The sequence below is a fragment of the Portunus trituberculatus genome, chromosome 17 (genome assembly GCF_017591435.1).
Source record: "Portunus trituberculatus isolate SZX2019 chromosome 17, ASM1759143v1, whole genome shotgun sequence".
NCBI lineage: Eukaryota > Metazoa > Arthropoda > Malacostraca > Decapoda > Portunidae > Portunus > Portunus trituberculatus.
The window spans coordinates 25,095,375-25,112,883 of record NC_059271.1 but is presented as its reverse complement, the minus strand read 5'-3'; the positions used below and the strand labels follow the sequence as shown (position 1 = coordinate 25,112,883).

General features: G+C 41.3%; 1 protein-coding gene across 2 annotated transcripts in view; it reads left to right on the top strand.

The window, feature by feature from the left end:
• The window catches only part of LOC123504797 (carbonic anhydrase-related protein 10-like), a 125,884-nt gene extending 119,620 nt beyond the window's left edge, over window positions 1-6,264 (top strand). For both annotated transcript variants that reach the window (XM_045255629.1, XM_045255628.1), the window contains one exon: window positions 4,653-6,264. In XM_045255629.1, coding sequence (XP_045111564.1) covers window positions 4,653-4,675 — 23 coding nt within the window. In that variant the 3' untranslated portion in view covers window positions 4,676-6,264. The remainder of the gene's footprint in view (window positions 1-4,652) is intronic.
• The last annotated feature ends 11,245 nt before the right edge of the window (window positions 6,265-17,509 follow it).

The window sequence follows — 17,509 nt, the reverse complement described above, 5'->3', positions numbered from 1 at the left end:
TGACTCTCATATCCTAGTTGTATTCCTTGCTGTCTTTTTATTACTGCTATTACTGCTGCTACAATGCCTTGCTTCTTCAGTACACAGAACCTCACTTCTATACAATCTACTAAGCCTTCCCCTGCCTTCTCAGTCCTACACCTTCATCCTGTTTCTACTACTGCTGTTGCTCTCCTTTCTATACCAAACGTCTACACACATTCTAAATCTTTTCTCGCCTCTCATGTTCTGGTCCTACTCCTTTCAGTCTTTCTTCTTCTCTCCTTACATGCATACCCAACTCCACACTTTGTTGCTTCACAGTCACCGGATAAGAGAGAATAATTCTTTTCCTTCCTTTCTTAATTTTTTTTCCTTTTCTCTCATGTTTCAAGTTTTTTTAGTATTGTTTTTCTACTTCATGGTGTTTTTTTTCTATTTGTTTAGAGTATCATCTATCATTTTCTTGGGTATTGGTTTTTTCTTATTCCTACTGCATTCGTGGTCTATTCTTTATTCCTATTGTATTCGTGGTCTATTTTTTTCAGCATCAATTACACGATTTCCAACTCAGCCTATTCAGTCTTCATTAAAGCAACTTCTTATTCCGACCACCAAATTTTTAACAATACACACTCTCTCTCTCTCTCTCTCTCTCTCTCTCTCTCTCTCTCTCTCTCTCTCTCTCTCTCTCTCTATTTTTAGTGTGCTTTGTTCCTAAATCTACTTCCCGGTCATTCCTTAATCAATTCAACAAGCCATTGACTTTCCAAATTCAGTCAACTTTATCTTGATCGTAGCATTGTTTTTTTTTTTTTTTAAACGACTGCTTTCCTTCACCTCTCCTATTTTGTTTTTTTTCTGATAATCAATCACTGCTCACTCTAATAAAATTTTCTCTTGTTTTCAAAGCAATTCGTTTTTCTTCTCTATCTTTTGACTACATTTATTATTTCACATCTGTCCTCCATTAATCCTTGCAATTACAACCTTATTTATTAACTGAATTAACACCAAAATTGTTCATATGAAATGGATTCTTTATTATTTCTCAAAATTCCCTTTTCCCTTCTGTTCTTTGTTTATATTTCTTATTCTCACACCAATTCATCAATCTATACTTACAAACAACCATCCACTTCTCAACTAGATTCGCTCAGAAATCGTTCCTATTAATTTAAATTTTTCTCTATTACCTCATAAACAGTTCATTTTCTTATATATTTATCCTTTATTTCTTATTCCACACCAGCCAATCCATCAGTCTTTTCAAACACCCACTCATTCCTCAACATAACCAGCTCTTATATTCGTCACCCAATAAGTAGCAGGAAGCAAACCAGCAGTGTTCATGTCTCTCTTTCCTGTGACTTCCTTTTTTCTTTCTTTCTTTCTTTTCCTCGGACTCGTATTTATTTTTGTATTTCTTTTTGGGGGAGGGCTACGCTTGTCATGGTCCGGAGTCGCGCCACCTTTTCACACCAAGCAGCCGCCACTCCCAGCAGAGTCTCATCCACTATTCTTTTCAGCACTTCAGACTCTATTGTAATACCCTTTTGGCCATCTTGACATTCAGCTCCTCCTCCTTAGTCCTCTTCGTCTTTTCTTCTTCTCCACCACTTCTCGCAGTACAGAGTCCTTCTTTTCGTCCTTCTCTTTCATCTATTTATTCTATTTATTCTCCTTTTCTTCATTTATCTTCCTGCTCGATCCTTTCCTTCATCTTTTTCTTCTATTTCTTGTTCTCCTTGTCATCCTCTTCTTTCTCCTCTTTGTTCGTCTCCTTTTTTCTTTGTTTTTCTTCTTATTGTCCTTATCTATGTCCTCCTTTTCCTCTTCCTATTACCTTTCTGGCAACACCTGTTCCAATGATTTATTTCTTACCTCTACACACACATGTCCATTCCACTAGGTAAGAGTGGTGAGGACGGTGGTGGTGGTGGTGGTGGTGGTGGGAGGTCTTCAACTTTACTATCTCCAAAACAATACATCTCTTACTTCAGATTATCAAGTACAGCAACAGCTTATCACACAGCCTCGTAAGCGTCAATAGATTTAATGTTCCTTGTTCGTCCTTTGTGATTCTTTATATTCCTTTGTAGTGTCACGTATCATTTGCAAGAAAGCGAGGAGAAACATGATAATTTAGAACGCACGAGTGGATGGCAAGATTTCCTTTTATTTTTTGTGTAGTCCTAACGTGTAGCCTTCCCGAAGTACGAATGACTCTGCTTCACTGCTTCACGGATATAGTTCGCTTTCTGTTGCACTCAATTCACTCACAAGGCAGTTCAGTTCAATTTGATGGTTCAGTTCGGATTTTTACTTCCAAGTTTAGTTTACTTTTTACTTTGTTACATTCATGGTTCGTTTTTCTCTTTTATATATATTCACAAGGAGGTTCAGTTTCTTGTCACTGTTCATCACTATATTTGGATTTGTAAATGATGAAGAGTGTTTCCTGTTGTTACGGTTGGTTCTTGCTGACTTCCTTACTTCATATATTAGTTCATTAAGGTTAATTTCATCATTTGTCCACAACTTTAATCCGTGGTTTGTTTGCTGCTTCATGAGATTCGTTTAGTGGTTCACTCGGTTTCGTTAGTTCACCTGCTGGACTGTTTTTCTTTTCTTTTTTTCTTTTCATATTTTCCTCATTCAAGATGAACAACAATAGGAACAATAGAAGTCTACCTTAAGGGCATCGTATCATTACCACAACAAACAAATGAAAAAAAAAGAATCAATGAAGGCGATAAAAATGAAGTTTAAAAATACATCTGAAAGGAAATTAATTAAGTTACTCATTCAGTTAATTTACAATGAAAAGAATAAGCCAGTTTTATTTCACTTATACCTTTACATGTATTGAAACTGTGACGTAAAGAGAGAGAGAGAGAGAGAGAGAGAGAGAGAGAGATACCAGTGTCACTTTTCCTCTCCAAACCTTCCTCTACTACTACTAGAACTACTATTACCACTACCACTACTACTACTACTCCTCCTCCTCCTCCTCCTCCTCCTCCTCCTCCTCCTCCTCCTCCTCCTCTTTCCCATCCTCCTACTCCTCCTCCTTCTGCTCAGTCTCTTTAGCCTGAAGCCAGTTAGAAATACTTCCCAAAACACTCGTGCAAGAGCCAACAAGTCTTCTGGTGTTTTATTTTCCTTTATAAACGTTTGTAATCCTCCTCCTCCTCCTCCTCCTCCTCCTCCTCCTCCTCCTCCTCCTCCTCCTCCTCCTCCTCCTCCTCCTCCTCTTCCTTCTCCTCTTCCTCTTCCTTCTCCTCCTCCTCCTCCTCTTCCTTCTCCTCTTCTTACTCTTCCCTCTTCTATCCTCGCACCTCCGTCTCTCCCCTTCCAAATGTATGATAATGACAAGATGAGAGAGAGAGAGAGAGAGAGAGAGAGAGAGAGAGAGAGAGAGAGAGAGAGAGAGAGAGAGAGAGAGAGAGAGAGAGAGAGAGAGAGAGAGAGAGAGAGAGAGAGAGAGAGAGAGAGAGAGAGAGAGAGAGAGAGAGAGAGAGAGAAATATGTAAATCACAGTTCCCTTTCAATCATTCCTTGCAAGCCATGAGAGAGATCAAGAGCTTTTTTCCCTTCAGTTGCAAGATGCCACTTCCTGTCCCGGCCACTCCCCTTCCACGCAGACCAGTGATTGCAGGGGTTCCCTTCCATTCCCATCTACGTAATCGTCCCTCTCCCTTTCGCACCCTCGGAGAAAGAAGAGAAAAGAAGAAAGGAAATAAAAAAAAAAGCATTGCAAAAAAAAAGACAGAAAAGTGAACAGAGGGAAGGAAAAAGATAAAAAATGGAAATAATCTGATTTATGAGAGGATATTGTACTTGAACGAGAACGAGAGCGAGAGCGAGAGCCAGAGCGAGAGCGAGAGCGAGAGAGAGAGAGATGTAGGTACGTCTAATAAAAATAAGGTAGAAGAAAGGTCCGCTCGGTATAATCAGGTATCCATATGCATGAGCCTCGGTCCAGACGGGAAGAGGAAGAACGAACGATGCTGAAAACTGGACTAGGGCGATGTATATAAACTGCGTACGTATGTGAGAGTCTAACGGGTGCGTGTGCGTGTGCAAGGTGGTTGAGTGTGTGTGTGTGTGTGTGTGTGTGTGTGTGTGTGTGTGTGTGTGTGTGTGTGTGTGTGTGTGTGTGTGTGTGTGTGTGTGTGTGTGTGTGTGTGTGTGTGTGTGTGTGTGTGTGTAGGAGTGAGAGTTATAGACCCCCAAGGAAAGGAGAGAGACTGACAAATAGACAAGACGCAGCAACAAAAGTGGGCACAGGGTGAAGGGTGAAACAGGGAGGGACAAATACTGCAAGCCGACACGGAAATAAAAAGATAAATAAATAGAAAAAAAAAGGAGGGAGAGCGAGAGCTAAAAGTAGAGAGAGAGAGAAGCGACCGAAGAGACAAACGTGCAGAACTAAGACACGCGAGAAGACTTTAGAAAAAAAAAAAAAAAACGATAGAAGCACCAACAGACTTCTTATCTTTAAATATGGAGACTCGATACGGACTCAGTGACCTTGGGCTTTCTAAATCATGGTGGAGTCCATGTGAGTGACCAACCACTCATCCATCCGTCTCCTTCCGCTTGTCACCACTCTCTCTATCCCTCATCCACCTGTCGAACTAACCAATTATTTTCTCTATTCTTTCCAGCCAACACCTGGACGCAGAGTTAGCTCGATTCCTCTGCACACGAAGTGAGAACCATTAAATACTCAGCACCAGAGGACGCCGCTCCAGTACCATAAGCCCGCACACCACCTGCACCACATCACAAGCACCTCCATCTCTCGCCGCCCGTTAAGTGCCACGCCCCCCACCGCGTCCCGTGAAGAATGTCCACGTATCCTTTGTGAGAGTGACCCGCACCTGGACGTCTGGAGGAGGAAGATTGCCGAGCGAGAGGCGGTGAGGAAGGAAAACACGGGAATGTGGCGAAAAAAGTGTTTGATAACGTGCATGTGAAGTGAAGTGCATGAATGCCGTGCACTCAGAAATAGAAGTGGTGGTGGCGGTGTTGGTGGTGGTAGTGGTAGTGGTGGCATGTTGGTGTCGTGAAGCATGAGGCAGTGGCGTGTCGGCGCTGTGAGTTGTGACGTAATGGTGCGTTGGTGCTGTGAACTCAAGAGGCCTCTCGAGACCCACTAGAATTTTACCGTCTCGCGCTCTGCTTTCTTGCTGCACTTTAAGAATCGGTTTTCTCTTCGCAATTCGACTCCTTCTCTCTCCGCCTCGCAAGTGTCTGCTGCTTGGGGGCGTCCCTCAAGGTGTCCAGCGGCCCCCAGGGAGTCTAGGCGTCAGCGGAATGGGACTAAGAAGAAAAAGAACAAGATCCAGCCATGTCGCCGCTGCCTCGCCACGGAAGACGCTCCTGTCGCCACGTCATGTAGTGAACGGCCGACACGTGACTTCAAAAGGTCGGACGGTCATCGCACACTCACTACAGTACTGGTGACGCCATGAGTACTGACTGACGTAAGTGGTTGTGACGTCAGTGGTGCGAGATTGCCTAGCGCATCTCCGTCGACGACTGAAAAGATACGTACACACGTGAACACGATCTTCAGTGAAATTATTAAAATCAACAGGAAACTAACAAAAAAGAACTTCCTGAATAAAGAGAGTAAAAAATAATAATAAGAGATCCAGTGTATATAAGCTGTAACTAAGTATGAAAGATAATACAAGAGAGAGAGAGAGAGAGAGAGAGAGAGAGAGAGAGAGAGAGAGAGAGAGAGAGAGAGAGAGAGAGAGAGAGAGAGAGAGAGAGAGAGAGAGATTATATATATATGACTTTTATAAAACTGCCGACATAATGTATAGTGTTTACGTGTGACTCTGTGAGGGTAACGAGGAGCATGCAGTGAACATGTTTTGTATGTGAAGAGAGCGTGAGGTGGCAGACTCGGATGGCGATCGAGTGACTGACTGACTGGATGGCTGGCTGTTCGTAAACCACTTGATGTGTAAGTTAATTTGTGTTCTGCTGATTTTTTTATGCTGAGAAAAGCTACTACTGCTCTGTGTGTGTGTGTGTGTGTGTGTGTGTGTGTGTGTGTGTGTGTGTGTGTGTGAACAGCATCGCTGGGCTGGTCCCGCGGTGCCCTCACCATAGCGTCTTATATAGCGTATAGCGAAGTGCGTTGTGTTTGCGTTGGCGGGGCAGCGTGGAGACCTTAGTGGAGTCCTGCAAATGAGAAGGAAAGTAAGGAGAAAAGAAAAAGAAAGGAAAGATAAGACTACGGAAAAATTGGAGAAATAAAAGGAGGAGGAGGAGGAGGAGGAGGAGGAGGAGGAGGAGGAGGAGGAAAAATGTGAATAAGGACGAGGAGGAGAAGGACGAAGAAAAAGAGGTGACGACGAAGAAAGAAGAGGACAAGAAGGAGGAAGAAGGACACAAGAACATAAAAACAAATGAAAACATGAACACGAATGAACAAGAAGAAAAAAAAAAAAAAAAAAAACAGAAACAGAAACACAACACTTCATATTTCATTGAGAACAATTCCTTACTAAACCTTTGCCTTACTCATCACACCACTGGAAATCAACCATGAGGAAACTGTATCAATCACTTGGCTCTCTATCAACATGCCTCACACCAATATAAAGTGTCTGTCCTTGGTTGTCTGTCTGTCTGTGTGTCCGTATCGGGTCTCCTCACGTATCAAGAATTAATGCCCCGCCAATCAACACACAGCACGACAATTCGTCCACTAATGTAATAATATTTTGTAATCGGTGTCATGAGAGAGAGAGAGAGAGAGAGAGAGAGAGAGAGAGAGAGAGAGAGAGAGAGAGAGAGAGAGAGAGAGAGAGAGAGAGAGAGAGAGAGAGAGTTACACTAGACGCAACACTCTTAGGTAACGTACTTAATTCTACATAGTCCTTTTCTTCCTTTTACACAACTGTCCTTTCTTCTCGTTACTCTACTTTTCATCTTCCTTTTTTTTTTCTCGAGCCACACCCACCCATTGTATTCCTCCTCCTACCACTTTCATCTTATCCCCTCTCTATTTCTCCTTCCCTCCTTTACCTTTTCAAAAATCTCAAAGTTCGCTTCTTCTCCTTTCATTTTATCTCCTAATCTGAATTTTCTTCATTTTTCTTTCTCTTTAAAAAATGCTTTATTCATTATCCGTTCATTCTATTATGTTTTATACTTGTTTGCCTTCATTTCATTCTTTCAGACTCCACGAAGTTTATCATTCTCTCTTTTTTTTTTTCCTCTCATTTAATTCAACCCCAGTTCCCTCCCCCATCACCAAACAGCACACTTCCTATTTCTTCTATTCTATTCATAATCTTGTATCTCTCACTCCCTTTCAGTATTGATCAGATTCCACAAACTTTATCATCCTCTCCTTCATCCCCCTTTATTAAACAACACACTTCCTACTTCTTCAGTTCTATTTATATAATCTTCCATCTCTCACTCTCTCTACGTATTTATCAGATTCCACAAAATTTATCATCCTCTCCTTTTTCCCCTCTTTTTAATTCAACCATTCCCCCTTTACCAAACAACACATTTCCTATTTCTTCAGTTCTATTTATAATCTTGCATCTCTCACTCCCTCCGTCCTCGCCCCTCTCTGAAGCACAATACAAAAAAAAAAAAAAGTGAAAGAAAAAAAAAACATCTCCAGCTTCTATTTTGAGCCTGGCCACTTGAACCTGCTCCAGTCTTTCCTTCTATTCCAGTGCATCTTGCTCCCGCCCTCCTCCCTCCTCTCTGCCTGCCACTCGTCTCCCTCTCACAATTCATCCACCGAGAATCACAAGTATCCGTGCAAAAGGCTGTTAAATATCACAATAGACACAATAATAGGTACATTGTTTCTAGATGCTCTTGTTGTTTACCAGTATTCTATATTTTTACACTCACTTTCTCTCCCTCTCTCTCTCTCTCTCTCTTTCTCTCTCTACTCTTTTAGTTGCTGCAGATTTCTTTAGAGAGTTTATGATTTAGGTGTGTGAATGTATGAATGCGTGTTTTTATTTTTAATGTGTGTTTTTTTCTCTCTCTCATGGGAATGGAGAAAGAAGGGGAATTGCTTGTTTGTATGTTTTGTGTGTTTGTGTGTTCTTCCTGTTTGTTTAGGTTCAGCAGCAAACACCAGAACCACTAGAAACCACACTGCTGTTGTTCTTGCCTACTGTGTGTGTGTGTGTGTGTGTGTGTGTGTGTGTGTGTGTGTGTGTGTGTGTGTGTGTGTGTGTGTGTGTGTGTGTGTGTGTGTGTGTGTGTGTGTGTGTGTGTGTGTGTGTATTTTGGTATCCTGTCTGTCTGTCTGTCTGTCTGCCTGTCTGTCTGTCTATCTCGCCTTCGTAGGTTTGTGTAAATATTTAGCAACTGAGGAAAGGAAACAATGACGGAAGGAAGACAAAATGTGAAAAAAGACAGAAAGAAGAAAAAATGAGAAATTAAAAACACATGTAAAAGAATCCCAACGGAATCACGTCAAAGGAGATAATCTGAAAGCGAGTGGAGACTGAAAATAAAGAAAAATTGAAAAAGAAATGAAAAATATGAAAATAAAAAAAAACAGGATTCGAACTGATAATCTTGATCTTTCTGTCATTTATTATTCTTTTAGAGATGCTCTATTTTTATTATCATCATAACTATTATTGCTATAGTTTCCCTAGCCTTGTGTCAGCTGTGGCGGGGACCAGGCACTCTTACACACGCTTTTGTATGTTCTAAAGGACCTTCATTTGCGTGTATGTATGTACGTGTCCGTGTGCTCCAGTCACGTGCACACAAGAAAACTGCTCACGAGTATGTGTGTACGTATGATGTAGGTAGTTATGTATGTACGAGTATGTATGTATACCAAATATTTGAAAGAAAGAAGAGATTGGAGGAGTAAGACTGTATAGTGAAATTTGGTGATACGCTCTTCCTGTCACCCTTGTTTATCTTCCTATTCATCATTTTTCCTGTTATTTTTCTCTTATTCAATATTTCAGGCAAAACGCATTCCCACTTTTAATTTCTAGCTCATTATTTTCTTCTTTTTTTTTCTTATCTTTATTACATTCCATCTTCCTTCCAATTCTACCTTTCAAGCATCTTTGCACTTTTTTTTTCATCAGTCCTTCTTTCATTCCTTCCTCTTACGCCGATAACACATTCTTTCTTTTTATCAATTTTCCTCCTTTTTCTCCTTCTTTGTTTCATTTCTTTGCGGTGATATATCTTTCCTATAAGTGTTGCTATCCTTCCTTTCTTTCTTTCCTCCCTTCATTCAATCATTTCTTTCTCCCGTTTTTCCACTTTTCTGATGACACATTCCATCCGACTATCACATTTTCCATCTATATTTTACCTTCTTATATCAGTCAACTACATCAAATTAAGAGTAACGTCGCTTTACATACACTACATACTCATCCATCATCCAACGCACAGTTTCTCGAATGTAATGCCCAATTTTACTTTATCACGCAATACAATCTCCTTTCCTTCTCCAGTATCATCCCGTCTGTTCAGAATCAATATATCACTTGCCCACCACTTCTCCTAACTTACACAACAAGCAATAATAACCAAGAGCTGTTACCTTCCGAGAGAACAAACTTTCTTACTTCCTCCAACCTGACGTAACTCTTGCTGTCACATGAGAGAGAGAGAGAGAGAGAGAGAGAGAGAGAGAGAGAGAGAGAGAGAGAGAGAGAGAGAGAGAGAGAGAGAGAGAGAGAGAGAGAGAGAGAGAGAGAGAGAGAGAGAGAGAGAGAGTAAAAGTTTTCTACGTTACATCTCAAGTGCTTATTATTACTCCCACACTTGTCCTTTCTAGGCTCGTCCGTTTTTTGTTACGTAACTTTCTCTGTGTTATATGACAAGTCCTTCCATGTACGAATTTAATTATTACGTACCGTACTTGACTCAAATGCTACTCTTCGGCTCTACTGTACCGCTAATATAACGTTGTTTTGTTTTCTGGTTCTTTGTCTTGACTTCTTTCCTCTATTGCTTTAAATGTCAAGTTATCGTTCTCTCTCTCTCTCTCTCTCTCTCTCTCTCTCTCTCTCTCTCTCTCTCTCTCTCTCTCTCTCTCTCTCTCTCTCTCTCTCTCTCTCTCTTAAGCTGCCTGAATCTTCCTGTTTCCTCAGAACCTCTAACACTCTCCAGACAGCAACTTTTTTTACGACGGTGTGACAGTGTTCGATGTGGTAGAGGAGGAGGAGGAGGAGGAGGAGGAGGAGGAGGAGGAGGAGGAGGAGGAGGAGGAGACAACATTCTAACGGTGAAGACTAATGGCAGTGGCGGTGGTGGTGGTGATGGTGTTGATGGTGTTGCTATTATTGTTGTTACCACTAATCATTAATGTTGTTGTGAAGGAGGAGGAGGCCGGACTGTTTTGTTATCAATGTAAAGTGTAAGAAATGTAAATAATAAAGATAGGGATTTGTACCAAAGAAAAAGAAAACCTCTTGTTTCACTGCCTCACCTGGGGATACTGGCTTCAAGATGGGGGAGGGGAAAGGAAGAAGCATGTAAAGAGTGGAGGTGTCTAGAAGGGATGGAAAAGGAATGGTAAGGAGGCAAAGGGAAGGGAAGGGAAGGGAAGGGAAAGGAAAGGAAAGGTTGGGAAGAGAAGAGAAGGGAAGGGAAGGGGAGACAGAGAAAAATATAACATGAAATGGAGAAAGTGAAAAAAGAAAAGAAAGATGAAAAGGGACAGGGAAAGAAAAGTAACAGAAGAAAAGAAAGACAGAACGACGGAAAGGAGACATAAACAAAGGTAAGGAAAGGAAGGGATGGAAGAAAAGAAGAAATATATAAAGAATGGAAAAGAAATGGGAAGAGAAAAGGAATAGAGAGAAAGGAAAGGAAAGAGAGGAGAAGAAGAAAATAAATGAAAAATACTGAAAGGAAAAAGAAAAAGAAAAAGAAGATAGGATACAACGAAGTCAAGAAGAAGAAAGGAAAAAGGTAAGGAGAAGCAAGAAAGAGAAAGAGAAAAAAGAAAGTAAAAAAGGGAAAGAAAAACACGGAAAAGGAACAGTCAAGGAGAAAAAGAAAAAAGAAAGGAGAAGCACTAAAAAGAAAGAGAAGAAAGAAAGTAAAAAAAGAAGGGAAAGAAGAACACGGAAAAGGAACAAAGAGAGAAGGAAAGATAAAACGAATGGTAGAGAACAAGCAGAGAAATATAAAAGAAAAGAGAAAGAGAAAGCATAGGAAGGAAATCTTTAAGGAAAATACACTAAGATTAAAGTGAAAAGACAAAGGATTTCGCGGAGGGAGGAAAAAAGCAAGATGAACGAGAGAGAGAGAGAGAGAGAGAGAGAGAGAGAGAGAGAGAGAGAGAGAGAGAGAGAGAGAGAGAGAGAGAGAGAGAGAGAGAGAGAGAGAGAGAGAGATGGAGGAGTGCGTTCGAGATGGTGTCATGACATGTAGTATTCAGCTCTACTTCTTGACACTATACGAGTCAAGCAAGCCACCACTACCATCACCACCACTACCACCGCCATCACCATTACCACCAGCATCACCACCACTACCACCGCCATTACCACAAGCATCACCACCACTACCACCGGCATCACCACCACTATCACATCCATCACTACCACTTCCACCATCACCATCACCACCATCATCTCTCGACAGTCACTGCCATCACTACGAACACTATTAATCACTGCCATTATCACCGCCATCATGTCGCCAGTACCATCACCAGTAACACCTCACAGTGTCACCATCGCCACACACAACAGAAATAGTCTCCCATTGCTAACTATACCTTACCAATGAGAGAAGTTGAAAGCAGGAGAAAAATTATTCATATACACAACCTAATGCTTTCTATTATAACAATTACATTAGTTTTTTTTTTTTGTATTTAGACTGAATTGTAAAAAAGTATATAGATTTTTCTTACTTCACTGACAATACATCATCTCCTTTTAGCAATTGCAATCAAGTATGAGTATATTCTGTCTTCAGTATACAGCACCACATGATCATGTCACTGAAGTGCATTCAAATCAACCCATAACCAGGTCTGACATCATCTTTCAGCAGTGATATTGAAGTACATACTCTGTACATCTCCACTATACAGTATCATCTAACCATGTTACTGCAGTGCATTAATACAGCATCAAATTTTCCTAAGTAAATCAAGGTGCGGCACAAAAAAGCAACAGTCCAGCCATCACGGTGCAGTCTGGGCATCGTGCATCGTCTGCTAACAAGGGCGTCTGTCTCCACCAGCCTCTCCCCTGCTCGGGTAAAGGGGACAAGACCTTCCCTCCCTGCGGCGGCGGAATTCAGACACGACACGCAAGCCACTGCTCCCTCTCGATAGCAATCAACAAGCCCGGCACTGGACACCGCACGTTCCGCACCCGCCCAGCACCCTCCTTCCCCATTCCATGCAGCTGCCGTGCCTCCAACCTAGCCACGCGCACCACGCCCTTCATGATATCCTTCACTCCTTCCCTGGACGTCACTGGGCGGTCACACACGGCGGTCATACGGGTAACATGCTAACTAAAGGCTGTACTGACGCAGGTGTGACGTGTTGTGTGACTAGGCAAAATCAGCGTGTTCTTTTTTTTTTTTTTCCTGTGATACTCCGAGGTGAGTCATCAGAGACACTTTTAGATGTGCCAGAGCGCGTTGAGTCATCCTACTCACTCACTCACTCACTCACTGTACGTTAGTATTTTTTATGGTCAGGAGTCCAGGAACCCACCACAATTTCTTCCTCATGTCCAAGTTCGCATTCTTGAAAGTGGTATTCTCTATGCAATACTATTTTTATACTTTTTTCTTTTTCTTTTTTTTTTTTTTTTTACATGTACTGGAAGGTTACAAAATCTCAATGCAAGAAGAGCTTACATAATGGTCACATCAATACGTTTTCCATTGAGAAGCTCGATAAGAATACCAGTGTAGTGAGACGAATAATTGTGATTTTATACTTCCACCCTGTTTCCTATTTCCATTTCCCAACATGTATTATCTTTTCTTTTCACTGCTAGTCTGCCAGTAATCAACACTTTCCTCAGAAGTGATCTCTTATTTTTCCTTCACACTAGTACTGACGTATAGCTATGAGCTCCTGTCATTCTAAAGCTATTTTTCTATTCTTATAATCGACTAAGTCTTCTCATCGCCATCATGGATTATACAAAGAACAATCTATTATCTTTCTGCATTTCTAACTGGAATTTCTTAACATCTTTGGAATTTTGCTGATTTTTTGCTATTGCCTTAGACAAATTTTTAAAATATTCACAAACAAATCTTTAATTACAAAGAAAAGATGGTGTTTTTCACATGACACCTTGCTATATTTCATTTTTCCACATTAGTTGGTACACTCGCCAAGGAAGCCAGACTCTCTTTATTGATACTCAGAGATTTTCTGCTAATCTTCTAACCTGACTTGGCAGTGCATTCCATTATTATGCATCTGGAGGCTGCAAAACGAAAAGACAGTGCTTATTCACCTGGTAACTTTTTGTTTTTTTTATTTTTTTCCTCAACTAATAATCGCTGTGGTTATTCTGCCCCTTCATATATAAGGTGCGTCTCAGAAAATGTTTGCTCACTCAGCTAGTTCTGCTGAGAAGTGAGAACTGACATGAGAGAGAGAGAGAGAGAGAGAGAGAGAGAGAGAGAGAGAGAGAGAGAGAGAGAGAGAGAGAGAGAGAGAGAGAGAGAGAGAGAGAGAGAGAGAGAGAGAGAGAGAGAGAGAGAGAGAGAGAGAGAGAGAGAGAGAGAGAGAGAGAGAGAGAGAGAGAGAGAGAGAGAGAGAGAGAGAGAGAGAGAGAGAGAGAGAGAGAGAGAGAGAGAGAGAGAGAGAGAGAGAGAGAGAGAGAGAGAGAGAGAGAGAGAGAGAGAGAGAGAGAGAGAGAGAGAGAGAGAGAGAGAGAGAGAGAGAGAGAGAGAGAGAGAGAGAGAGAGAGAGAGAGAGAGAGAGAGAGAGAGAGAGAGAGAGAGAGAGAGAGAGAGAGAGAGAGAGAGAGAGAGAGAGAGAGAGAGAGAGAGAGAGAGAGAGAGAGAGAGAGAGAGAGAGAGAGAGAGAGAGAGAGAGAGAGAGAGAGAGAGAGAGAGAGAGAGAGAGAGAGAGAGAGAGAGAGAGAGAGAGAGAGAGAGAGAGAGAGAGAGAGAGAGAGAGAGAGAGAGAGAGAGAGAGAGAGAGAGAGAGAGAGAGAGAGAGAGAGAGAGAGAGAGAGAGAGTAGCTCATTTGTGCAAGACATATATGACGCAAAGGCACTGTATTTAGGAACCATAAATAGCTATAAATAGCTTCAAACTACATAGAACCTATTGTTACTTCATGAAAGCAGATATCATTAAGGACAATGTTAACCTCTAAAGATCACAGGGACCACAGTCGGGTTCTCGAGGTTGTTTTCCTCATTGACGCTGAAAAATCCATGGTAAATGATCACTTGAAGCGTGAAAGACCCTGGAAACCACTAAAAATAACATCCACTTCAGTCTCTCTCCACTACAACCTCTTAAAAGTCAGCGAAAAGTGCAACAAAAATGTTAACGAATATCGTGCTTAAAGAGTTTTCTTCCAAACTCAAATCCTCTGATCCGCTAAAAATCTGCAGTTGCCGGATGTTGTATGAACACAGTCAGCATATCAAAAGTTTCAAGAATGAAGAAAAACGCTCAACGCAGTGAAATGTGCAGCACGTTTCTTGATGTGACAGTTTGACCACAACTATATGAGCAGCAGCCATAGGCTTCCTTTGTAAAGCGTGTATGTCCATACACAAACCCAAAGATCGCTGTACATATCAAAGTATTCCACGTCATTTATTTATTTCAGTTGATACATAATGGAACTCTTTACCTGTTTCTGTACTTCCTCCCTCCTGACTTAAACGCCTTCAAGAAAGAGAGGTTTCAAGAAACTACAGTAACAAGCATCTTTAATTAACTTTTTTTTTACCTTATTGTCTTCCCCAAAGCCCCCTCTTATCCATAACAAAAAATTTTTATAATGATAAATACCGCGGCACAGCTGAGCCACAGCGAAGCGAGGTAACAGGACGGGACGGTGATGAGTGTCCGCAACATGTGGAGAGTTCCTGAAAGCTTGAGCATGATTCAAAGATCGTGCGTGATCCTATTTGGTGAGCGGCAATGTGGCACCATTTGTCCTGACTGGCAAAGGGGTCCAGTCCTCCCTATCACGGGGAACAAAAAGGGGATCGGCGGGATTGCGACAAATGTCCCAGTATTACACAGCTCGCTGCGAGAGGCAAGGCATTCTTTCACCAGTCTGTTGTGAACACTATTCCTCGCTTCCTGGCTGGAGAAGGCAAAAAAATACGGTGAAGTATAAAATAATATTGAATATCCTTAGCTCTTTAACTTCTGAGACTGAGCTATTCTTTATTCTAATTATCTTACAATAGTACAGAAAAGTTGAGTCACATTACACTCTTTGGAAATTTGGCAGCTAATGACACAATGAGTTATAAGCTTTCTTTCTCACTCCAAATGAGTTTTTTGGACAATAGTAAAAATAGAGACAATGAAAAGTTTTGACTTGTCGATCACTCTTGTTTCCTGTAGTCTTTCAAAATTACACTGTAAGCTTGCACCACTCCATTTTGTTGTGTTTGAGTGGAAGCAACATCAGGGAAAGAGTTAAAAAGGCCTGAATATTGTATAAAATAAGAGAGTAACCCCAACACACATGACATTCCTTTATTCAACCTGCCTATTGTACGTACTCGTATCTCATCCTCACCCATAAATTTTATATAATTTTTTTCCTGAATCCTTCCTAATGACTCCTTAATGACGCCTGCCGTCCACGAAGGTATCACTTTTAAGACAACGACTGCAATGGTCAGAAAACTCAGCCAACACTTGTAAATTTCTAACTAGTGAAAAAAAAAATAGTATAGGAAATAAAATTAGGGATCTTGAGAAACGCTACTCCAAGATTCGACAAGTAAAGTTTGCATCCCATGAAGGTATCGATTATAAGGACGCGTCTACCTCAGCGCACCGAGAGGCAAACACTGAAGCTAAAGACCTCTGCTGTGATATTTACTGTGATGGACGGCCAGTATGCCGGAATAGAAAGTCTTGTCAGGCTCCGGTGAAGCGTGTCCAGCTTCCTGTTAGTTGAGGCGTGAGGTGCAGGCACAGGTGCAGACAGGTACACTGCACAGATGTTGAAGAGCCTTTTGCCCTGGTTTCCTTTTATGCTTTGACTTTTCCCATAGTTTGCTTAGAATACAACTGCCAAGTTACATAAAGATATTGTTACTATCTCAAAGGCCTCAAAATTAAAGACAAAACACTAAATTAATATACCTCTGTGCATTGACATTTTCGATAGCTTTATGTCCTCTGGTCTGCTTAGAATCCAATACTCAGATTTTGTAAGGAGACTGTCAGCATTTCAATGAGTAGGAAGGAAAGCACACACACAATGGAAATAAGAGTAGCAGGATACTATACCATTGTGCTTTACCGTATAACTTTACGTCCTATGATCTGAAGATCAAGAATTGTCAGTAAAAATATTTTCAGCATTTTAAAGGCCTTAAGATTGAGGGGAAAGCACAAAATACAATGGAAATACAGTGCGTTGGAATCAAAAACATTCATTGTCATTCCCAGCCAAGTCTTTGATATATCTCCACACAATGCTATATTTCTTCACTACATGCTGAAATGGGAAATTTAACGCGCCTTCCCATCCCACAAACGACAGAGACACTTGCAAACTTAACTTCCCGCACTACCTGGACATCGTGGACAGATGCCTTAGGAATGAACACAGTTATTCCCCGAGCCTCGTGACGTGGAGTGCTTCATGATTGCCACAAGGATGCTGACCTATATTACTATTTTGACCAGGAGCAATCTAGAGGCAAACATTTTTGGAGTCTGTAATTCAATTCTTGTTCAGTAAAATTATGTAAGTTTACTCATAAATTGAACTCTTTGACTGTTCTGACGTTTCTCCCAAAGTTTAATAAATCTTGTCAGTAAAATTTTCAGTGTAATTCTCGAAGACATAAATAGCAAAAGGGAGCAATTCAGTTGCCATGACTGCTGTTGCCTGCAATATCACCCTTGCTCGCTGGAATCATGTAAGATTATTCGGATGAAATAACATCCGTCTTACTACCATTGAAAAGGTTAGCGATGGAGCGTAGCTTTTTGTGTAGCTACTTATAGAAAACATCCTTTATTTTTCATGGTCGTAATACTGGTAAAGCAGGAATTGTAAAGATCAAACGAAGTACAAAAATAAATCAGTAAATAAGGATGCTTATGGCGAGTTTGTGTGTGTGTGTGTGTGTGTGTGTGTGTGTGTGTGTGTGTGTGTGTGTGTGTGTGTGTGTGTGTGTGTGTGTGTGTGTGTGTGTGTGTGTGTGTGTGTGTGTGTGTTTCACTGTTTGATCTGCTGCAGTCTCTGACGAGACAGCCAGACGTTACCCTACGGAGCGAGCTCAGAGCTCATTATTTCCGATCTTCGGATAGGCCTGAGACCAG